Consider the following 25568-nt stretch of genomic DNA (forward strand, 5'->3'; position numbering starts at 1 on the left):
ATGATTAACCATGATATGGACCCCTGTATCCTTTCCTACTTCATCTGGTAATAAAAACGTCGCACTTAAACACTAGAGTTTTGATTTTGAGATTAGCCTTGCACTTGTGGTAGAACATTGTGGTGTGAATGATCATTTTCTTGGTGAAAGCATGGAGTTACATTTCAGGGACCCATAGAAATGCTTTTTTTAAAAAAAAACAATAGAATTTAACTGTGCAGATTCCTGATGCAAGTTAATAAATGGACAATCCACCAATTAGAATATAGAACATAAAACATGGCCCTTGATGTTGTTCTGACCCATATATTCTTTAAAAAAAAATGTACTAAACCCTACCTACCCCATAACTGTCAATTTTTCTTTCATCCATGTGCCTGTCTAAGAGTCTCTTAAATGCCCCCAATGTTTCAGCCTCTACCACCATCCACAGCAAGGCATTCCAGGCACCCATAACTCTGTGTGTGTGTGTGTGTGTGTGTGTGTGTGTGTGTGTGTGTGTGTGTGTGTGTGTGTGTGTGTGTGTGTGTGTGTGTGTGTGTGTGTGTGTGTGTGTGTGTGTGTGTGTGTGTGTGTGTGTGTGTGTGTGTGTGTGTGGTGTGTGTGGTGTGTGTGTGTGTGTGGTGTGTGGTGTGTGGTGTGTATGTGTGTGTAAATATATACACACCTCCCTCTCTTCACTTTGTACACATCCTCTGGTGTTTGCTGATCCTGCCCTGGGAAATAGGTGCTGAATGTCCACTCTATCGATGGCTCTCGTAATCATGTAGACCTCTAACAAGTCTCCTCTCATCCTTCTATGCTCCAAAGAGAGAAGTCTGATAACCTTGCCTCATAACACTTGTTTCCCAATACAAGCAACATCCTGACAAATCTCCTCTGCACCTCTCCATAGCTTCCACATCCTTATAATGAGGTGACCAGAACTGAACACAATAATAGTGTGGTCCTACCAGAGATTTGTAAATTGTGACATTACTTCTTTACTCCTGAATTCAATCTCCTAAAATCCCAGCATCCCATAGGCCTATCCTATCAACCTGTGTGGCAACCTTGAGGGATGTATGGACTTGAACCCCAAGGTTCATCCACCTCTGTTCAACCACACTCTTAAGTAACTGACCATTAACCCTGTACTTGTTTGTCCTTCCAAGAAATTCTTTCACTCCAACTTTAGTAAAACATATGACAATGGCTCTCATGGATGACAGCTCCAGAAGATTAAGAAACATGGGATCCATGGGATCCTTCCAAAACGCATCACCTCTCACTTATCTGGATTGAAATCCCTCTGTCACCTTTCTGCCCAACTCTGCATCCTGTCTATATCCTCTTGTAACTTTCGACAAACTTCAGCTCCATCCACAACTTCTCCAACCTTAGTGTCCGTATAGCTGGGACAAATAATTTGTGCTGAAATATTGGTTTGGATTGCAGGCTTTTATCCTGGAATAGAGTTTTCTCTCTTTATAAGAGAAGACCCACTATTTGCAGAGTAATTACAATGATTAAATCCAGATTCCTTCATTGTCAAGTCATAGTAGAGAACATGTAATACTCCAGAAAATTGCCTCTGCTTGCCACAAGGCAGGTAAAGAGTTGCCCAATGCCCCTTGCAATATGAGAGAAAGGGAAGCAAAAGAGAGTCCCTTCAGAGATCCTGAGTATCAGTGGATTAACTTCCAATGCTTCTGCAGCCATACAGACTCCTGTTCGATCCATTGTCAATCCTTTGACATGATCAGGAAACCTTCATTGTCCGAGGCCCTTCAGGAGCCCATCTCGCCCTCAGCACCCTTTCCAATTCTGGTTCCCATGCGCTGGTCTCCTGCAGCCTGTTTGAATCCCCTGACATCAAGTCGCCCACCACCATTGTGGGTCCATCAGCCACTGAGTGCCTTGCTGGTCTGCTGCAGTGGACACCATCTGTAAAGTTACCTCCTCCACTTTACCTTCTCAACAGGGAGTTTTTCCCCATTTCTGGTGCCCTGTGCTGCTCCGTTGCTCCTCTAGAGTCCACAGCCCTTTACTGCTGCTGCAAAACACAGGCACCACCATCTTGGGCACAGCATAGTCTTCTCTAACACCTCTTTTAACACTTTTATGGAGTTGCTGGCATTAGGACTAGACAAAAGGGCCCAATGACCTTCATATATCACTTGTGATATTCCTAACAAAAATCCATTGTTCTCTTTTACTTCTGATAAAAAATAGCACAAAATGGTTATAAAAGTAGCACAAAATGGTTGGTTGATGAGTGTGTAAAGATACACAAAAGGTTCCCCTGACCCTGGCTCATGAATTTGTTTTAAGAGGACTAACTTGGTTCACCTTCTGTTACTGGTGGGAATCTTGAAGTCAACCTTCACTCTTGGTCAGTGGCACATCTAGAGAAAATGGTGCCTATGGCAAGCACTGAATTTTTCTCAATTGTATGATCATGTTTTGGGATCAGAATGTGAGGAACTTTCTGTCAAATTTATGTCAAAGTAACTATTTCTATTAAGTACAATATTTTTGAATTTTTTTGAATTGGAGAATACTGGAGGTTTTGAATACTTCATTAGCTTTTTACTGTAAAGATGTCAGATTTTAATGGGTATAAAGTTCAAATTGAAAAATAACATTATTGGTGTCAGTTTGGTGCAGGACATAAACATTATCTGTTTTGGTATTTTAGTAATTACTGAGGAAGACCTCCTGGGCCACTTGGGTAAGAAATAGAATAAAATCTTGATTTTTTTTTTGGAAAATTTTATTTTTCATTTTTTCCTGAACAAACATAGTATTACATCTGAAAAAAAACAATTCTTTTTAACATATTTACACTTTCTTTTAGTATAATGCATCTCTCAGATACAAATAATATATCCGCTTACTTGCAATTTTCTTCCCTCCCTCCAGAACTTTGAAAATTAAACAACTAAAACAATTAAAGTGACAAAGAAAAATGGTAAAAAGAAAAGAAAACTTCAGAGTACTGCCAGTCTTTCTAATCTACTTCCACTCCTTGAGGTGATTCATTGCTGTTGTCTTTATGTATTTTGTTAGCTTTTTAGAACTGTGGCCTGTTATAGTTCCAGATAAGCACCAAGGTGCTCTAGATAAGGTTGCCATATTTTGGAAAAAGTATTGTATTTATTTTTTAAAAAGTCATTTTTTCCTTGTGCACGCAGTTGTGCATCTCCGTGGTCCATCGAGTGATGAGCAGAGAGTAGTCAGTTTTTCAGGTGATAGCAATACATTTTTTTTGCTACTGATAGGGGAGTATCCACAAATTAATGTGGAATTTAGTTAATGTTCTGCCCATGTCCTCTAGGTTTCCCAATAAATACAGCTCTGGATCTGGCAGGAAGTATGTCCCTGTAATCCTTGTAAATATATTTGATAATTCCAACCAATAGGGCCTCACCTTCAAGCAGGTCTATGTGGAGTGTATAAAGGTACCAATTTCATACATTTGAAATTACATAAAGGAAAATCAGAGATATTAGAAATGTGCTTCAGGTGTGGGTCTGAAGCATATTTCCGATATCTCTGATTTTCCTTTGTAATTTTTGTGGTGTGAGATATAATTGGTGTAAAAATAAATAAACAAATAAATAAATTATAAATTATACTGTACCATTCTTAGTCTGGCATTGATCACTGATGTTACACTTTCCCCATAAATCTGCCAACAGTCTTCATCGATCATTATTCCCAAGTCTGATTCTCCCTTGATCTTTGTAGGCCTGCTTTTGGGTTCTCACTTTGAGCTACAAAGTACATTCTGGATATAAATTTGGGAGTGCCTCCCAGTCAAAGTAGCCTTTACACCTCGTTCCCTTCAGGTGGAGTTATGGTAGGGCCCCATTTTTTCCTCAGGAAGAATCTTGACTTTAGAAAGTAGTGAAAGGTTCCATTAGGCAAATCATATTTGTCTTTCAGTTGTTCGAAACACATGAGCTCTCTATTTTCATAGCAGTCCTCAATAGTTTGGATCCCCTTTCAGTGCCAAATATCCAGATTTTGTTACCTAAATTCATAGGCATCAGTTTGTTACGTATTAAGGGTTTTTTTTTTGCGAAATTACAATATCTTTACTGATACAGTCATTAATTTCCTTCCAGATTTTTACCAGATGTTTTAGGATGGGGTTATCTGTTCTTTTATTTATTAAATTTGTTAAGAACTTGATCTTTAAAAAAGACCAGAGGAGTTTGCCATTAACTTTGCAAAATTTAAATTTTTTCCCCAATGTTCCTAACAAAATTTAAATAAGAAGGTTTTTATTAATTTATCTCATTGTTGATGGAAAAAGACTTCCTCTACTGAATGGTTGTCATTCTTTTTTGTTAAAGAGCCATGATTAATTAGCAATTCAGCGTTTTACCCAGGTATGAGTTATGGAAAGTGCAATGCAAATTCAGTTTCAGTTTCTAAAGTTAAGATTTGGATTTATTGTCAGAGTACATGCATAAAATCACATACAACTCTAAGCTGCTTCTTCCTGTGGGGTATGCAGAATTTCTACTTATTAGTTGTGTAAATGTGTATGCAGATGAGAGAAAAGCAAAGAAAAAAATGTAAACTGCAATACAGAAAAAAATGGATAAATTAGTCATAAATAATATGCAAAGTAAGAATCTTTAAAATAAATCTCTGAGTTTGTTTAGGTGTCTGATAGTGGAGGGGTAGCAACTGTTCCTGAACCTGGTGGTGCAAGCTTTGTGGCACCTAGACCTCTTTCCTGGCAGCGGCAGTGAGAGCAGAGCATTCCCTGGATGGTGTGGATTCTTGATAACCGATGCTGCTCCCCTACGGCAGCTTTTCAAGTAGAATTTCTCATTGGTGGCAGAATTTTGCTTCTGATGTACTGGGCTGTGTTCACTACCTTTTGCATGGCTCTCATGAATCAGCTTGGTATGGGGGCACTCTCTACAGCACATCTATAGCAGTTTGCCAAAGTTTCTAGTGGCATACCGAATCTCTTAAGGAAGTAGAGGTGCTGATGTGCTTTCTTCTTGATGACTGATGTGTTGGGTCCACGAAAGGTCCTCCGAGATAGTGACTCCCAGGAATTTAAATCCCCACCCCCCCCACCTCTGATCCCCCAATGATCACTGGGTTGTCCACCTCTGGTTTTCAAAATCAACTGCTGGGAGTAAACAACAAAAGTCTGCAGACTCTGTGATTGAAGTAAAAACACTGTGCTGGAGAAACACAGCAGGTCAAACAGTGTTCTCTCTGTAGCCCTTCAAGGCATGAGCAAAATGTAGGCAGGTGCCCGAATAAAATGGTGGGGGTAGGGCAGAGGGAGGAACGATCCCACAGGCAGGAGATAATAGATGATTGAGGGTGAGGAGAAGGGTATGGATCTTTGAAGGAAAGGGAAGGCGGAGAACTGGAGGAAAGAAGACAGAGGGATGGGGAGGAGACTGATAAAGGGGAATAGGCTAGCAGAAACTGGAAGTCTATGTTAATGCCATTCAGTTAGAGAATGCCCAGATGAAAAATTAGGTGTAGGTCTTGATTTGACAGTACATGAGGCAGTGGACAGACATGTCAATGTGGGATAGGGTGCAGAATTGAAATAGTTGGCCATTGTGAGATTCCTGTCTCTGATGTAGATAGAGCAAAGGCCCTCAACAAAGTGATCTCCCAGTCTGCATTCAGTCTCTCTGAAGTAGAGAAGGCCTACAGTAGATGCATCTGGTGCTCCTATTATGGACTTCAAAACCAATCTTTCATTTAGCAGCTTTTAGATGTATACAGATACTGAAAAAAAGCATTAAAATTTCATATTATAATGCAGTGTATGTTAATGATTAAAAAGGCCTGATGAGGCATTTTATAGAATTATAAATTAAATTAAAGCTGATGTTTCCAATTATAGATTTGAAAATTTTCATATGTGCTGGTCCAATTGGTGAGTACATGTTCAAGAGTGACTTACTTTACTAATTTTCAGTTGCTTGCATTTCCTGGAAGATAATTACCTCAGTCATTTTTGCTTTAATCATTTATTTTGAGAAATCTGCAAAGTGAGATGTACGTTCACAATTTCATCTCTTGCACCATTGATTGAATGATGGACTTTCTCTGAATCTTTGAAATGTCTTTATTTGGTAAATGCACCATTTGACCCATCTTGATGAATGGTTCTGACCAAAAATGTGGACAAACCTTTTTCTCCCACTGATGCAGCCTGGCCCACTGAGTTCCTCCAGTAGATTTTTACTCCAGGTTCCAGCATACTGTGTCTCTTGTGTCACACCATCAATTGAAATTAATTTTTAACATGGCGTGATTGACGTTATTACCAAGAGCATAAAAGTTAAACTATGATTGTTGGCTTTCCTTTTGGTTTTTGGCATTTGTAATACAGGGGAAAAAAGACTGGACACTTGTTATTCCTTTTTATTTAATGTTTTGGTAACTCCTTTTGATTGTTATGAGCTGCAAATTTTCATTTTGGTTGACTAAAATTTGGATGATTGGTTTTAGTTGAAAATTGTATACCTGTAGGAATGTTTACCCAGATAATGACTGTATAAGAATATTTACCTTTTTTCTATTTTCACTAAAGCTTTATTAGTTTCTATTTGATCATTTTCTGTGGCATGACATTCATTTCCACATTCGAGTTTTGAAGGATTCAAGCTTGATTTATATTTTGTGTACATGATGCTTAACAATTCAATTTCCAGATCTGTCTAGATTACATTAAACATGGCTGATTCTGTATTTATTTTCACTAAACAGTTTAGTGAAATCAGGAATCTTTTTTTTTGGAAGAACAAAGTAGCCTCTAGTTTCTCTTTGCACTACCCTAAATTTTGTTCTGATTTACTATCTTGTTGAATTCAACAGCAGGTGTAAGAAATTTAGTCTCAATGCCACCAAGATTAACTAGTATGTAAATTTCAGTTTTGAAACCATGTAACTCCATGACATAATTTGTTGTTCAATATAATGGGCCTTTCCTCCTTAATTTTCCCACCAGCTCACCCCCCTCCCCCCGCACACCTATTTGCAGCTAAACTATCTCAGTCCTTGGCTTTTCTGCTAGCCCTTCATGGTTGCATGCTGAGTACCTCCGAGTCTATGCATAATGCTATGTCATTTTCATGCTTCACCCTGACAATAACAGATCAGCAATCAGCTATGATCTACAACCTTAATTACATTACACTCTTTCTTTCTATCATTATCCTTAGTCCACCAATGCCACATTTTAAAATTTCAATTGTATGATTTGAGTTCCTTCAAAGTGCCATCATTTCTATCATACTTTGCCTCACAGGCTTTGCTGATCTTACGATTCTCAATTATAGATACATAATAAGACAACATTAGCATTGGTGCCTTTGGCCCAACTTAACCGCGCTAACCAAGATGCCTATCTTCACCAACCTCTTCAACCATTTGGCTCATAATTCTCTAAATCTTTCCTTCTCACGTACCTATTAAAATGTCATAAAACAATGCAACATAGTACAGGCCCTTTGGCCCTCAATGTTATGTTGACCCACATATTCCGTCCTTGGAAAAAAAATGTGCTAAACCCTCCCTATCCCATAACCCTCTATTTTTCTTTCATCCATGTATCTAAGAGTCTCTTAAATGCCCCCAATGTTTCAGCCTCCACCACCATCCCTGGCAAGGCATTCCAGGCATCCACAACTCTGTTTTTAAGAAAAACTTACCCCTGATGTCTCCCCTAAACTTCCCTCCCTTTACTTTGTACATTTGTCCTTTGGTGTTTGCTGATCCTTCCCTAGGAAAAAAGGTCCTGGCTGTCCACCCTATCTATGCCTCCTAATCTTGTAAACCTCTGTCAAGTCTCCTCTCATTCTTCTTTGCTCAAAAGAGAAAAATCCCAGCTCTGCTAACTTTGCCTCATTAAACTTGTTTCCCAATCCAGACAACATCCTGGTAAATCTCCTCTGCACCCTCTCCATAGCTTCTTTACAATGTCTTATACTGCATCATAACCCCTGGATGAAGTCTAAAGACATCTCGTTTGCAATCACCAAGGAGCAAAACACTGTAGTTTCATATTTCAGGCAAGGATATTCTAGAGTAAATTAACATGGAAAAGAAAAATGAATTTTCAAGAATTTGGATCTCATGCGTTAAGAGTACCTTAAAAAAAATCTATCTGTTGCTTCATCTTCTCCAGAAAACTCTTTACTGTAATTCTTCAGCTTGACTTTTGATAATCATTCATGATATCTGCTCTATTTCTATTTGATTTTAAATGTCAGTTGATGTATTTTGGATTTCCAGTTCAAATTTATTGTCAGAGAATATACATGACATCACAGACAACCTTGAGATTCTTTTTTCTGTGGACCAGGCTTAGTAATTTCTATACTCGTAACTGCTCTGAAAGAACTATAAATAAACTGTGCAAATGCATGTCTGGGTATAACTATGCAGTAATAAATAATATGTAAGGTAAGAGTCTTTAAATGAGTCAAGTGTCCACTGTTCAAGACTCTGATAGTTGATACTAACAACTATTCCTGAACCTGGTGGTATGAGTCCTATGGCAGCAACGAGAACAGAACATGTCCTTGGTGTTGCGGTTACTTGATGGTTGATGCTGCTCTCTGATAACAACATTCAATGCAGATATTCTCAAGAGGGCAGAGAATTTTTTGCCTCTGATGTGTTAGGTTGAATCCACTACTTTTAGCAGGGCTTTCTACTTGGAAGAATTGGTGCCCCCATACCAGGCCATGATGCAGCTGGTCATCACACTTTTCACCACACATCTTTAGAAGTTTGCCAAGGTTTCCAATGAATCAAACTTTAACTTCTCTATTAACTTAATACCCTTCTAATTCTAAGCACACGTATAGGTGGTGTGTGTAAATTTAAGAAATGTTTTTGGGTTCACAATTCAATCTCACTTCTCATTCCTCCAAGTTCATTATTTGCAGCCAATTCTTATACTGTGCACAGAATTTAACATGTATAAAGTTTACCAGACTTTGGTGCTTGAAAGGTAAATGTTTACTGCTCAGGAAGGTTCTCATAGGGTTTGCAGAGAGAGATTTGTTGTTTCAGGATTTCCACTCTCTCTCTCTCTCTCTCTCTCTCTCTCTCTCTCTCTCTCTCTCTCTCACTCACACACTCCCAGAAAGCTCATGTGACTCTCTCACTTGCAAAACCCCTGACTTTCTCCAGCAAAATAATAGGTGTTTGTCTTCTTGATCATCTTTAGGTGAACAAAAACCCAGGAGTGACCTTTCTGTGCACTCTGTCAAAACCCTTGCAAAGAGCTTTTTAACAGCCAGAGCATCTCCTGCTTGTGAAATGTGCACAGCATTCTCCATAGTTTCTGTAAAGTTACTGAATATAAATTCTTCAATATTTCAAATAAGATCTGTTTTAAAGTTTGTGTATGTATGTAACCTACTCTAATTTTACCAATTTATCTCCCAAGTATTCCATTGCACTTTGCAAATTGTATGCATGTATTTCATTGCCAATCTGAATTTTCCTACGGCTGCTGTAAATTGTGCATGATGTGTTCCCCCGTTGCCATTTTCCCACGTTTGCCTTCTATAAATAAAATACTTTACCAAAACTGTGTCCAGAGTCCTTGCCTTTGTCACCTTCTGAATCTATTTCCTCACTTTCAACACTCCCCAAGCTGATTTCACGGTTTTCTTATCTTCTTTACCTAGTCCTGAAAAAATTTTCTCCCACTCACTTTTCTTCCCTCCGCTTGCTCATGGTTTCCCCTCTCGCTGATTCTTCACTTTTCATACCTTCTGTCCTATCCTCTCTTGGTCTCTCCCCATCTTCTTTCTGCCTTTATATATTTAATACTCTTCCCTTAGTTTTGATGAAGAGTCCAGACCCAAAATGTTAACTAATCTGTTCTACCCATGGACGCTGTGTGACTTGCCACGTTCCTCTTGTAGTTCTTTCTGAATTGCTTAACAAGGCCATATACATAGCCAATGTACCTTTCAGCCAATGTACCAGTCTTCTCCTTCATAATTTGAGTACAAGTTATGTCACATAGAATAGACCTTCCCATGATGGTGGTCTAATAAATTCAAGTTTGTTATCATCTCACTGTATATGTAAAACTAGATTAAAACACTATTTTTCCAGACTATTGTGCACAATACATAGACCACAATACATACATAGTACATAATAATTGCATATACAAAAAGATATAATTGAAGTAAACACGTATATAAATATTTTGGGATGATTTTCTTGGTTGCAGGATAGGTTTCAAAAATCAGGAAGATGAACTCCTTTTCTCTTTTCACATGTAGAGCCTGGCCTATTGAATTTTCTGTTTTTATTTCCAGCATCTGTAGTGTTACTTTTTTGTTCAGATCAAATTCAGCTCTGAATGACACTGATAGAATTGGCTTTCAATTTTTCTACCATGTGCATCTACAACCTTCTCAAACTTATAGTGATGGCGTTCAGTAGTTAGTAGTAGTGGAATCCAAGTTTGTCTCTAGCAGAGGAGCAGAACTCATGGATGGAAAGTATTTTCTCTGTTCTGAGCATCTTAAAGTGAATGCTCCTCTTTTTTTCTTTTAAATAGTATCTGTTCTGCTCTTTTTTTATTTTCAGTCTAAATTCCATTTGGTTCCACGTCTCCTTGCGTCCTTGGTCCAAAAATGAACAATAGGCTGAATTCCAGAGGTGAGTTGAGAATTCTTTGCTCTTTGTAGCTTTTCACTAAATGTGTCATCAGAGATTTGGGTGAAAAATGGTTTTGCATTGGTGAAATTCATATCCAGAGCAAAGGAAGATGGATGTGATTATCGTAAGTCAGTCATTTCTTTTAGAGGATATGAACTCTAGTCCTTTTTGGCAATTTCAGTTGCCACCATTGTGATGTCAACTATTCTTTATTTTCCATTGATGCTGCTTGACTATTGAGTTTCTCCAGCAAATTTATTTGCTCTAAATTCTAGCATCTGCAGCACTTCATTTGTTGCCACCCAACTTTAGTTGCATCAACAGTGAAACTTCCCCTGCAAGATTATGAAAAGGTGATGTGTACAATTGAAGTGATCTGTTTCATTCACAACTCCTTGGATGATCCTTGCCCTTGTACAAGAAAGCATTATTCATGTATGCATGGGCTGATAAATGACATGCAATATTCATGACAAGCAAATTTCAGAACACTAGCTATCAAATTACTTTCTTTGGAATTGAATAATATTACCATAGTCAATTCTCCTATCAACAATTGTTGATCTGAGACTTAACTGGTGTAGTGTGGTTACAAAAGAAGGTCAGTGGCTTTGTATTCTGTGATTAAGTGACTTATCTGCTGACTTCTCAAAGCTTTTCCACCATCTGTGGAGCAGAAATCAGGGTTATGCTAGAATACTGCACTTGATGGGATGTGCAGCACCAAATTCATGGAAGTTGAAACGACATCTGTTGATGCATGGTGACTAATATGTAGCCTGAAGAAAACTGAGGTCCTCCATCAGCCAGCTCCCCACCATGACTACCAGCGCCCCCACATCTCCATCGGGCACACAAAACTCAAAACGGACAATCAGTTTACCAATCTCGGCTGCACCATTTCATTGGATGCAAGGATTGACAATGAGATAGACAACAGACTCGCCAAGGCAAATAGCACCTTTGGAAGACTACACAAAAGAGCCTGGAAAAACAACCAACTGAAAAACCTCACAAAGATTAGCATATACAGAGCCGTTGTCATACCCACGCTCCTGTTCGGCTCTGAATCATGGGTCCTTTACCGGCATCACCTATGGCTCCTAGAACGCTTCCACCAGCGTTGTCTCCGCACCAACCTCAACATTCATTGGAGCGACTTCATCTCCAACATCGAAGTACTCGAGATGGCAGAGGCCGACAGCATCGAATCCACGCTGCTGAAGATCAAACTGCGCTGGGTAGGTCACGTCTCCAGAATGGAGGACCATCGCCTTCCCAAGATCGTGTTATATGGCGAGCTCTCCACTGGCCACTGAGACAGAGGTGCACCAAAGAAGAGGTACAAGGACTGCCTAAAGAAAGCTCTTGGTGCCTGCCACATTGACCACCGCCAGTGGGCTGATCTCGCCTCAAACCATGCATCTTGGCGCCTCACAGTTCGGCAGGCAGCAACCTCCTTTGAAGAAGACCGCAGAACCCACCTCACTGTCAAAAGACAAAGGAGGAAAAACCCAACACTCAACCCCAACCAACCAATTTTCCCTTGCAACCGCTGCAACGGTGTCTGCCTGTCCCGCATCGGACTTGTCAGCCACAAACGAGCCTGCAGCTGATGTGGACTTTACCCCTCCATAAATCTTCGTCCGCGAAGCCAAGCCAAAGATAAAGAAAGAATATGTACCAACTACAAGACACATTGCAGAGAGTTATGAAGACTTCTTTGACAACACCTCCCAAATCCTCAACCTTTTGATCAGGGCAATAGAAGCACAAGAATGCCATTGTCTGCAAGATCCCATCCAGGTCAAATAAATTGAGATTTGGAGAGAAATGCCTAATCCTTTGCGTCGAGATCAAAATTCTGCAAAAATGTTTAATGGCATGATAGAAGCATGGTAACCAAAAGAGGAAATTGTGGTGCAAGAAGACAGCATGCCAGTGAAGCTATTTAAATAAGAAATTCTGCGCATGTTGGGGTCCGGTGCAGTATAGAAAAGTGCTGGAGAAACTAGATCAAGTAGCAATCATAGGAAGTAAAAGGCAATCAATGTTTGGGTCTGAGCCCTTGGTCAGGAATCTGGAAAAACAGTTAGACACTTGAGGTTTTTTTTATAAAAGGAGGAAGGGAGGAGTGTAGGTAAGAGGTAAGTGGATATAGATGATAGGGGAGAAGAAACCAACTTGAAGAGAGAGCAGAGGGTTAAGAAGGAAGAGAAGAAGGTTGGGAGCTGGAGAAAACAAGAGGAGTAGGGAAAGGGAGAAACCTGGAAAAGGGGTTGATGGAAATTGGAAAAATGGGTATTGATGCCATCTGGATAGAGACTGCAGAGACAGAATGTAAGGCATTCCTCCAATTTGTGGGTGGCCTTAATTTGGCAGTACACGAGGCCATGGACCGGCAAGTCAGGCGGCAACGGCGTTTGGAATTAAAATGATTGGCCATTTAAAAATCTGCTATTGCAGTAGACAAAGAAGGTGCTCAATGAAACAATTACCCCATCTGCGTCCAGTCTCCCCGATTTAGAGGAGGCTGCATTTACTGCCTCAAATACAGTAAATGACCCCAACAGATGAACAGGGGAAGTGTTGCTTCACTTGGAAGGATTGTTTGGGTCCCCAAAACTGAAGAGGGTGAGAGAGGAGAGGTGTAAATTCAAGGGTCTCACTTGTGGTCACAGGGATAGGTACCAAAGGGGTGATTGACAGGAAATGCTGAATGGACAAGGAAGTTGTGGAGGGAATGATCCCTGCAGGAAGTGGGGAAAGGAAGGGAAGATGTGTCTGGTTGTGGGATCTTGTTGTAGGAGACAGAAATTGTGGAGAATTAAATGTTGGATACACAGGCTGGTTGGGTGGTAGATAAGGTCAAGAGGAACCCTGTCCTTGGTGTGTCTGTGGTGGGGGGTGCGAGAAGGGGCCAAGTTGGATGTGGGAATGCAAGGATTGTGGGAGAAGGCTGAATTAATAGCAGTAGAGATAAGGCCATGTTTTCTGTAGAGAGATGGCATCTTGGAAATCCTGAAATGGAAGCAGATGTGGTGGAGAGAAAGGAATGGAATCCTTACAAGAGACTGGGTGGGAAGAGGTATACTTGAGGTAACTGGGAGTTGGTGGATTTATTAAAGATGTCTGAAGATAGTTGGTCTCCCTAGACAAAGATTGAGAAAGGGGAGAGATTTATCAGAGAATGTGATTTTGAGGTCAGGGTGAAAGTTATTGAGCTTATTATGGATGCAAGAGGCAGCATTAATGTAGTCATCAATGTACTAGAAAAAATGTTTAGGAGCCTTGCCTGTGTAGGCTTCCAGCACAGCTTGTTCCACATGTACAACAAAAAGACAGGCATAGCTGGACCCATGAAAGTACGCATAACTACATCTCTGACTTGGAGAAAGTGGGATGAGCCAAAGGAGAAGTTATTGCAGTTGAGTACGAGTTCTGCCAGGTGGAGGAGGTAGACTTCAGTCGTATCTTCATATTGTACATGAACTGCAGTCATTCAAATCAGTGATTTTACATGGCATGTTACTTTTGTAAGTGCGGAGAGTATTGACCTCTGGGCGAAGTAGATTTTGAAACCATCTTGAAGGATGGCAGGAATCTAATAAATAATTTGTGGCAAAACTTTGCATGAGTGTATGATCTTTTACATTTTATTTTCCTTCTTGTGTCAGAATAACACTGAAGTTCTTTATGTATTAAAGTAAGTTATCCAATAACCTTTTGAGATGCATTTTTTTTCTTGACAAGAGGAAAATAAAACTTTCAGATTAAACTGTTGGAGATATTGCCACAAAAGTTCTTGATTGGTGGTTTGATGTTTATTTTTTCCCAAGAATTTTAGTCTCTTTTGTTTGATAATAGATTGACCTAGTAGAAGGGGCATTTATGAATTCAGCACTTTTCCAATTCCAAAGACTAAAACTTCAATTTACTCCTAATCTATTAGACAATTCTGGTATGCGTTTTGATCGAGAAACCAAAAAATTTAAAGTTGGCTATCAGAACACACAGTTGATACTATTTCAACATGCCTTTTTTGTTAAATTCAGAATGCCTGAACTTAAAGCTATTTTTTAGTTTAAAGATGCAGCATGGTAACAGGCCCTTCTGACCCACGAGGCTGTGCCACCTAAATACATCCATGTGGCCAATTAACCTCCTAACCCCATACATCTTTGGAATGTGGGAGGAAACCAGAGTGTGTAGAAGAAACCCACGGAGATAGGGAGAGAACGTACAAACTCCTTGGATAGCGTCGGAGTCGAACCCTGGTCATTGGTGCTGTAATAATGTGTTCACAGTTGTGCCCAGTTGCCAATTGTTGTTAACTCAGCTAATATGGCAGTATATATTTTGTAGCTTCCTTCATTGAAAACTCTTCAGTTAATGCAGAAATGTGTGGTCTAGTTGACCATTGTATCTGCCAAATAAGTAAATGTCAAAAGGAAAATCCAAATTATTCCCTTGTGCCATTGACCTCATCTTGAGCAGCTGCATGAAATTAAATGAATGTAGTTCTTGGTGACTCTTGCATGATTCCGTTTTAAAAGTAAATAGTTGGCAAAATGTAAACAGAAGTTTTGTTTAGTATTGCTTTTGGGAATTGTGGTTCCTGTTGTCATACTATTTGTTACCAGCAGATGGAGCTGAGTGTAAGTTGTCTGTATGGTTTCAAATTTTTTACTTCCTCAAATAAATTTAATATTTCTGCAGATACGCTTCAATTAAAATAATCTTCATAAAGAGATATGAAAATTTAATGGAATCCACTTTCGTAATTAATGTTTGTAAATGTTTAATCCCAAATTGAATCCTTTTTTCAACGGTAATTATGGAGAAAACCTTACTAGCTTGTGTTGTTTCCGTCACAAAGTAGGTTGTGTTTGATGAATTTTGAATATTCAGCTCCAGGATGTTGCTGTACACTTTTCCAGCATAGAATCCTGGGCTTCATCAATGGTCTTGCCTCTCTGATTGGGTTAGAAGTGGAAATCTGCTTGTTTTATCTACAGCTTTTCATAAAATGAAGGAGCATGCTTCCATATAATGCATCTGGTTACAATAAAACGTGATTATGTGATTAATAACTGTCAGGTATGAGTGGGAGCTAGTGACCATTTCTGTCAAAAATCTAACCATAATTCTTTGATATTCAACACTATTTTGGGAGTTGCCTTTGATTGGAAAAGTATCAGAACTAACCACAGATTCCATAACTGAAGGGCAGATCAGAACCACAGATATGTAATTGAAAAAGCATATCATTGGGATACCCTCTAACAAGTGACACCTTCTCACTCTTCAAACTGACTGCAAGACTGTGATGAAATCCAAACAAAAGCAGCTAGCTTGACTGGTACCCTACTGGTGCAGTGTGACTGGAATGTGTTCCATCTATAGCATACTCTATGTGACAATTTAGGCAAGGTATTCTTGACAGCACCTTGGATCTTCCTAAAATGAACTGACTAATGGGAAAAGGGCAGGGATTTGTCCTTCATTAACACTGAATTGAAATTCTAGAATTCTCTACTGTTTTATCGTCCTAAACCAGTAGCAATAGAAATTCGCCAAGACAGTGGTATCTTTAAAACAATAATTTTTATTTATAATATCTTGCTTAATTGTAAACATTTTAAAATATTTTTGTTTTGTCTATAAATCTTACATACAAAGTCTTCTAATATTAACAAAACAGGTCATATTTTACATATCATATATTAAACATATAATGTAAATCAAAAATCTATCCATAATTGTTTATTTGACTTGTTTCTTTAAGACATCTAATTCTATAAATATGATATTTAACAGTTTATCACTTTCTCATAACATCCCAGTATAATTCTGGATAGAAAATTAGCAATCCTTTTATATAAACAAAGGGTATATTCTACCATAATTAATGACATGATCCACGATGAACCAGATTTAAAACCATATTTAAATAATTATAAAAAAAACAAAAATCCTCTGACTAATCTAACCCCTTCCTCTAACCAATGTTAACTTGTAAAATTGTAAAGATATGGATCAAATAGTGACCTTTTGACAGTAGACAGAGAGTCGCTGGAACAACCAGATTTCTTAAATCTTCTAATTATGATAGTAATTTATGAATGGACCCCACATTGTGTCAAATTGAAATTTTAAATCTTTATTGTATCTAATTTTCTCCAAGCTTAAATAGGACACAACATCATGTAGCCACTGGTCATGAGTAGGTGGAGAGTTATCTTTCCATTTCATTAAAATTGCTCATCTCGCCATTAACGAGGTAAAAGCTAAAATTCTTTCATGGGTTGAAGTCGAAACTATATCCTCTTTTTGAGAAAAATCAAATAAAAGAATGAGAGGACATGGTTCTAATTTGATCTTTAGAATCATTGATAAATTTTGAAAAATATCTTTCCAAAATTTTTCTAAATTAGGGCCCTCCCAGAACATATGAATCAATGAAGCTTCAAAGATTTTGTGCTTATGAGATCTGCATAAAAACAAGATAATTTGACTTTGAACATGTGTATCCAATGCACCACCTTAATTTGTAACAAACAATGTCATGCACAAAATGAGGATTCATTAATCAAGAGTGAAAATTTAATCTTGGCCTGAAAATAATATATTCAAATCGTGTTCCCAGTCATTCTTAATTCCAGTCATCGAGGCTGCTCTTAAATCTAATAAGTTATTATAAATAATTGATATTAATCCACACTGGAGACCTGCAAATCAAAAAGTAAATCAAGAATTTTTTTTTGAAATTTGAGCAAAATCAGAAAGCTTAGACTGAACAAAATGCCTAACTTGTAAAAATCTCTTTTTTAAAAAAAAAAGTCCATTAGAAAGTTTAAATTTGGCTTTCAATTGTTCAAAAGAAACAAAATTCTTTTGGATAAATAGACCTTTATAACTTTTGATACCTAATCTAAACCATTCCTTAAAACCTGCATCTCACAAAGAAGGTTAAAAAAGATGGTTATCTATAATAGGACTGGCAAGAGAGAAACTATTACAGGTATATGATCCGGAACCCTTGGGGGACAGTGCGTTCTGAATTTTGGATTTTTCTGGATTTCGGAAAGCCCACCCGAATTGTGCTGCCGTAACCACCCCCATCCCCTTCCAGTCACCCAGCCACCTCCCCCGACCGCCGGTCCCCACTTGCTGGATTTTGGAGCTTTCTGGATTTTAGATGTCTGGATAAAGGATAGTGTACCTGAATAGCCAAAAAAATTTCCTAAATTGTGTCCGCATTCTCAACCTATTTCTCATTTTCGGATTATGTGTCAATTTAGAAAAGGAAAGAGGTAAAGAGGAAACTAAAATTGCCAACACAGATGAATTTTCCGAGAAATTCAATTCCATTTCTACCCAAGAACAGTGGTCATTAGTTAATTAAAATGTAACAGTAAAAGTAGATTACATATGTTAACTGCCCAATAGTAAAATCTAAGATTTGGAAATGATAATCTCCCATTCCATTTAGTCTTTTGAAAATGAGTTTATGCAAGGTTGTTTTCCTTGCCATATGTACGAAGAAATGAACAAATTCATTATATTAAAACATTTGGGAATGTAGATTGGTAAAGCTTGAAAAAGATACAAAAATATTGATAAAGTGATCATTTTAATCAAATTGTTATGTCCAATCATTATAATTCATGAAGGTGACTGTCCTGATAATAATTTTTGATCTGATTAAATAATGCAAGTTTTCTTTCAATAGATATTTATAACTTGTAATTTCCAAATATCTGAATTGGTCTTTCACTATTTTAATTAGGAAATTAGAATATCTCGAAAAAGATCCCTTTAGTGGTAATAGTTCACTCTTATACAAATTTAATTTATAACCCAAAAATGGGCTAATTTGGGAAAACAAAGTTAATGTGGTGATGCAAATGATTGCAGTGGTGAACCAGCCCAGTTTGACACGTGCAGTCAGCGGGGTGGCTGCAGAAAAGGTGGCATCGCATTTCCTTCTCTTCCAGTACAAACCGGGAAGTACACGTATGTGCTTACATCAGCATAATGCAAGTTCCAGGACGCAAGAGGTGGGCTCTGGACGGCCTGAAAGGCTGCAGCGTGAACACAAAGGAAATCAGTTGTGCTAAACGAGCTCACAGCCTGCTGTCTCAGTTCTTTCGCTGCACTCGCACACAACCCACTAAACTGGTGTCCCTGATGACTCTCAATGATCTGAAGACTCGGCACAGTGGACCCCGCAGCTTTCAGCACTGTTGCGTTAAAGCAACTTTCTGGACGAACAGGCCCCACACTTGGTTCAGCCAAGAGGAGGCCCAGTTTCAGATAAACAGATTACCTCTAATTCGACAAAATACTTCTACGTCGACAGCTTGCGAGACCAGGAAGCTGCTTCATGAGTCGATGACCTCATCCAGGTGCTGCCAGAGGAGGGTAAATACGTGGTTCTAAAGAACCTCCTCATTAGCACTTACAGTCTATCATGGCGCGAAAGGGCTGCCAGACTCCTCTCTTGGATGGCCCAAGGGACAGGACGCCATCTGCCCTGATGGACGAGATACTCACCTTGGCAGAGGGACCAAGTCCAGCCTCGTGTTCGAGCAGGCGTTCCTTGAACAAATGCCCAAGGACATTAGGCTGCTACTATCTGACGTGGATTTCAGCGACTCACCTAAGGATGCGTCACAGGCAGACGTTCTCTACTGCTCTAAATGTGAGCCCTCAGAAGCAGTCAACCACGTTACAAGGCTGCTGCCCAAGCCAACGCCCAAGGCCAGTCCAACATGTGAGCAGGAACCTTCCCGCCCATGAACTGAAAGGCCCGACCCAAAATGGTGCTTCTACTATCAACAGTAGGGTGCAGGAGCATCCAGGTGCTACTAGCCATGCTTGTTTCAATGAAATGACACTGTTAATGGCCACATTGGCTGGCCAACAGAACAACCTACTCCACATCTGTGACAGGACCTCGGGCCACAAATTCCTCACGGACACTGATGCAGAGATGACCGTCATTCCCCCTATGATGCTCGAGACATGCATGAGACCTCACAGCCCCACCCTGCGCACAGCCAACAACACCGCCATTAAAACATTTGGCAAGAGGCGCATCCCTGCATATTTCAGTGAGGCGACTTTGAATTGGTCATTAACACTAGCATCTGTGGACAAGCCTCTTCCAGGCACATATTTCCTGCGTGTACACTGTCTATTGGTAGACCTCCAGGGCAAATGACTGGTCCACTCTGAAACATTCCAGACAGTACCCCTCGGCACGTCCAATGAGCCAGCCACCCAGCTCGCCTCTGTGGAGACTTCACACGAACAATGCTGCTGCCTCCTTGCCAGCTGTCTCTCCATCCTGTGCCTCTAGTTCTCCGTTGCCATGCCGAAGCACAGCGTGCAGCACGACATAGCGACCACAGGCCCGCCAGTGCATTCTCAAGCTCAATAACTGACCCCTGACAAGCTCAACCTTGCTAAGGAAGACTTTAAGTGCATGGAGGAACTCTGAATTGATTGTCGTTCCAACAGTCCATGGGCCTTTCCCCTCCATTTGGTGCCCAAGTCCAGTGGCAGTTGGATACCCTGTGGAGACTACAGATGCCCCAATGATGTGATGATGCCAGACCACTACCCAATTCCCTAGATCCAAGACTTCGCAGCAAACTTCCATGCTGCATGCCTCTTCCCTAAGGTCGACCTGATCTGGGGATGCCACCAGATGACCGTTCACCCGGATGATATCCAAAATACCACAATTATCACCCCTTTCAGCCTTTTTGAGTTTCTTCGCATGTTGTTCAGCCTGAAAAACGCAGCCCAGACCTTCCAGCGCCTCATGGACACAGTTGGCAGAGACTTGCCTTTCCTTTTCATGTTCCTGGATGATATCCTGGTAGCGAGCAAGACTCTTGAGGAACACATCTCACATCTTGGCCAGCTTTTTGACTGACTTGCTAAGTTCGGCCTCACCGTCAAGCTGGCGAAGTGCCAGTTCGGCCTCGAGGAAATCTACTTCATGGGCTACAGAATCACCAAGGATGGCGCTGACAAGGTGAAGGCTATATGACAGTTTGCCAGCATCATGCACCCACTCTTTGTGTTAATGTCGGACTCCAAGAGAGAACTCAAGTGGACCAATGAGGTGCAGACCGCTTTCCAGAAAACCAAGGGACCCTGGCTGCCACAACAATGCTTGTCCACTCGTGCATGGACGTGCCCACAGCCTTCACCGTTGACATGTTCAACCCAGCAGTGGGTGGTGTTCTGGAACAGTTCATAGACACGTTTTGCCTTTTTCAGCTGTCACCTATGAGCTCCTGAACTGAAGTACAGCACAGTCAATAGAGAGCTCCTAGCCCTCTACCTCGCTGTTTGCCATTTCTGCTACTTCTTGGAGGGGTAACCTTTCATGGTCTTCACGGATCACAAGCCATTGATGTTTGCATTCTCCAAATCCATTGACCTGTGGCCCACCCACCAGCAATGGCATCCATCTTACATTTCTGAATTCACTATCTCCATCCACCACCTCTCAGGCAAAAAGAACATTGTCACTGATGCACTCTCCAGGCTGGCTGTTCATGCCCTGTCGCAAGGCATCAGCTACTACGACCTGGCTCGAGCCCAACAGGATGATCCTGAAACACAGTTTCAGGATGGCGATCATGAATCTGCAGCTCCGAGACCTGCCACTGGATACCAATGGCGCGACCTTTCTCTGTGACGTACCCACTGGACAACTCCAACCGCTTGTTCCCGCCCAATGGAGCATCTGTTTTTGATGCTACATGGGCTTTCCCATCCCTCCATTCGAACATCGGTATGGACGATATCCTCCTGTTTCATCTGGCACGGGTTTCAGAATCAAGTTAGTGAATGGGCAAAAACCTGCATGCACTGTCAAACTGCGAAGGTTCAGTGGCGCACCAAATCCTGTCTCCAACAGTTTGACACACCAACTCACAGGTTCCTGCATGCCCACCTCTTGCTCATGATAGTGGCCATCCCCATCCCGGATGCCACCACCAACACTTGCCCCAATGCTTTGCTCTCTGCCTTGGTCTCCCGTTTTGGAGTCCCATTGCACATAACTACCGACCTGTGGGCCTAATTCACCTCTGCCCTTTGGAACAAACGCTCCAAACTCCTGGGCACTCAGCTACACCGCACCACTGCCTACCACCCTCAGCCCAATAGACTAATCGAGCATTTTCATTGCCACCTTAGGTCGGCACTGATGGCAAGGCTTGAGAGGCCAAACTGGGTGTATGAACTGCCATGTGTCCTCTTTGATATCCGCACAGCGCTGAAAGACCCTATCAGCAGAGTTGGTCTACGGGAGCCCCTTGCAGTCTCGGACCAATTCCTCCCTTCACTACCAGGCCAAGACTCTGATACTGCCATTGTACTGGAAAAACTGAGAGACAAATTGGGATCACTCACGTCACCACCGCATAGTGACACTGTCACCCGCCCCTCCAATTACCCCGCAGGCGTAAACTCCTACGATTGTGTTTGTTCGCAGGGGTGGACACAGGCCACTCCTCCAGCATCCTTATGAGGGATCCTACAAGTTGCTCCAGAGAAATGCATCTACTTTCACTCTTGACATCGGGGGCAGAGAGGAACTTTTCCCACTGGACTGACTCAAACCAGCACACTTAAACTTGTCAGAGCCAGTGACGGTCACGCCACCAGTATATAGAAGTCTGTCACTGAAGCAGCAGACCTCACTCACGACGTACCGTGAGACCACCGGCGCTGGTTCTGGGGAGGGGTTGTGTGGCAGTGTATATAATTACAGCGGTGAACTGGCCCAGCTTGTCATGTGCTGTCAATATGCATACGCACTTGCGTCTGGAGCATGCTCCAGACTGCCTTAAAAGTTGCAGTACAAACTTCAAAGTAAATTGGTTGTGCTAAATGAGCTCTGAGGCTGCTGTTTCATTTCTTATGTTGCGCTCCTGCACAACCCACTACGTTAATATATTTGGTATAGAAACTTCAGGGTTTGAGATAAAGAGCAAAAGATCATCCACATATAATGATGCTTCATGTTCAACTCCATTTCTAACTATTCCTATAAAATCTTTGCTCTTGGGAAGAGCAACAGCTAAGGGTTCCAATATCAAGTCGAAAAGCAAAGGACTTGGAGGGCAACTTTTTTGAGTTTCTCTATAAAACCTAAAAAGTTTCAACTGTTGTAAATTAGAGCGAATTGAAACCATAGGATATGAATATAATAATTTAATCCATTTAATAAAATCTGAACCAAAGTTAAATTTTCCTAAAGTAGCAAACAAATATTCCCATTCCACCCCATCAAATGCTTTCTCACCATCTAATGAAAGGACACATTCTGTTGCTGGGGTGGAAGGTAAATTAAGATATTCAAGAATCAATGTATGTTATAAAAATAAGAATAATGCTTTTTAATAAAAACCAGTTTGGTTGTAATCAATAATTAATGGTAAAATATTTTCTAATGAGCAAGAACTTTAGATAAAATCTTCATATCTACATTAAGTAGTGAATTAGGTCGAATAGATGCACATTTTGTTGGGTCCTTTTTTCCAGAATGAGAGATGATAGCCTCATTAAAAGATGAAGGAAGCTTCTCATCCTTAAATGAGTCATCAAACACAGAACTTAACTGAGGTATATGCCATTTGGAGAAATATTTATAAAATTTGACAGGATATCCATCTGGTCCTGGAGATTTACTAGACTGTAATGAGGAAATACTAAAGATATTTTCTCCTGAGAAATAGATGCCTCCAGACTATGCTTATCCTGGGAAAAGGTAGATAAGTTAAGCCGATCTTTAAAATCCCACATTGAAGTGAAATTATTATTAAATTCAGAGCTATAAAGGTCAGAGTAAAATTTTCTAGAAGTTTTCTGCTAACGATTTAAAATGATTTGTTGCCATTTTACCATCTCTCATCCGCATCTTATTAATTTTTTTTTTTTAATCTGAAATTTGCTTCAATTGTCCACCCAGTAACTTAACATGAATATAAAAGTGACTCATACTGCTCAGCAATAGGATATGTAGAGAGAGAAGGTCAAATTTAGTTTTGAGTTCTACTCTTTTGTATAATTCCATATTTTTATCTTGAGAAAATTGTATATGAATTTGCTTAATCTGATCAATTAATTCCAACCTTTCTTTGTTGGTCTTAATATTTGTGGATAACAAATAATTTTGTTGTATCCCAAACAATCAAATTAGACATCAATGGGGAGGAGTTAGTAATAAAAAAGCTATTTGCTTCTCCAAAAATTTTTGTAATTCTTTGTCTGCAAATAAAGTGGTTTTAAATCTCCATTGTCTTTTTGGAAAAGGAATGCCAGAAAAATTCAAAGTCAAGATGACAGGAGCATGAGGGGAGTCACATGATGGAGTAGTGGCTGGTCGAGTGGAACCAGCCCTCTCCAGAGAAAAGAAAAAAGTGTGAAAAATCAGAGCTCAATAAACGTAAAATACAGGAAGAGAAAGATAAAGCTACAGAGAAGAGACAGAAGATGGCACCCAAAAGAGAAAAAGTAAGAATAACAGAGAAAAGGGAAGAAGGAAAATCACTGGAGAAGAGCCACCGTGGAGTCGGTCTCCAGTGTTGGTGAGTCCCCAGAGGAGCGGTGTCCTCCCGACCGGCGGACCAAAAATGGCTCTCAGAGCCAAGAAGAGGTGTGCAACTGCACATGCGCGAAGAGTTGCGCGTGCGCAGTGTGCAAGTAAAAGAAAAGGAGGAGTCTCAACTGAGGAGCGGCCAGCTGAGAGACGCCCAGTATAGAGGCGTTCGGCTGGAGGAAGTAAGCAAGAAAGAAGAGTGGTGAGAAAGAGAATGAAGGGCTAGAAGAGGGTGAGTGGCAACGGGGTGACCGCTGGAGGCCCAGCAAGGATACAGAAGCAGCTCACTGGAGAAGGATGATACACAGATACAGAGAAGAGAAGATGACACAGACATAGATACAGACACAGAAGAAGACCAAAATTTTCAAATGAAAGAAGGTAAAATAGAAGGGCAAAATTTAGATGAAGCCTTTTTTTTGAAGAACAAATGAGGTCATTAAAAGAATGGCGATCATTAGAATTTAGTAAAAGAAAAATGAAAAGAGCTGAAGACAGAATGCAAAGCTTAGAGTTGGTCATGACTGAAATAGGGAAAAGAGTAGAAGATGTGGAGGAACGAGAAGCTGCTGTAGAAATGGAGATAAATGATTTAAGAGGGAAGTTGGAAGAGAGCAAAAAAAAATTAGAGACACAGGATTTATTGTCACAAAAAATTGACATATTGGAAAACTATAGTAGGCGAAACAACATAAAAATAGTGGGCCTGAAAGAAGGGTGAGATATGAAGGAATTTATAAAAGGATGGATCCCGAAGGTGCTGGGAACGACAGATTCACATGAAGAAATGGAAATCGAAAGGGCACATAGAGCAATAGTACCGAAACCGCCACCACGTCAAAAACCAAGATCATATTGGTAAAATTTCTAAGATATACGACAAGAGAAAACATACTCGAACAGGCAAGAAAGAAGGTTAGAGAAGACAATAGGCCGTTGGAATATAAGGGACAAAAAATATTTTTTTACCTGGACATAAGCTTCGAACTTTTAAAGAAGAGGAAGGAATTCAACACGGCGAAAACAATCTTATGGAAGAAAGGTTATAACTTTATATTAAGACATCCAGCAATACTCAAAATATTTATTCCTGGGGAATGGAATAGACTGTTCTTGGACCCAAAGAAAGCCCAAGAATTTGCTGAACATTTGCAGGACAGGAGAAGAGAGGAGGAGGAGTGACAAGAAGGATGACTGGCAAGAAAATATACAAAAATATATAAAAATATAAAGTAAAGATAATGTATATATAAAGATTTAA

The 25568-nt window shown here is 40.2% G+C and overlaps 1 protein-coding gene across 5 annotated transcripts in view; it reads left to right on the forward strand.

Moving 5' to 3' along the window:
• Positions 1–25568, forward strand: part of LOC138762198 (juxtaposed with another zinc finger protein 1-like) — a 163372-nt gene that overhangs the window by 34736 nt on the left and 103068 nt on the right. Inside the window, exon 2 of one of the 5 annotated variants that reach the window (XM_069935793.1) lies at positions 10603–10674. The exons of the other annotated variants lie outside the window; for them this stretch is intronic. Coding sequence (XP_069791894.1) covers positions 10650–10674 — 25 coding nt within the window. The 5' untranslated portion in view covers positions 10603–10649. The remainder of the gene's footprint in view (positions 1–10602; positions 10675–25568) is intronic. 5 annotated transcript variants of the gene reach the window in all.

This window comes from Narcine bancroftii, chromosome 4, assembly GCF_036971445.1.
Source record: "Narcine bancroftii isolate sNarBan1 chromosome 4, sNarBan1.hap1, whole genome shotgun sequence".
Classification (NCBI taxonomy): domain Eukaryota; kingdom Metazoa; phylum Chordata; class Chondrichthyes; order Torpediniformes; family Narcinidae; genus Narcine; species Narcine bancroftii.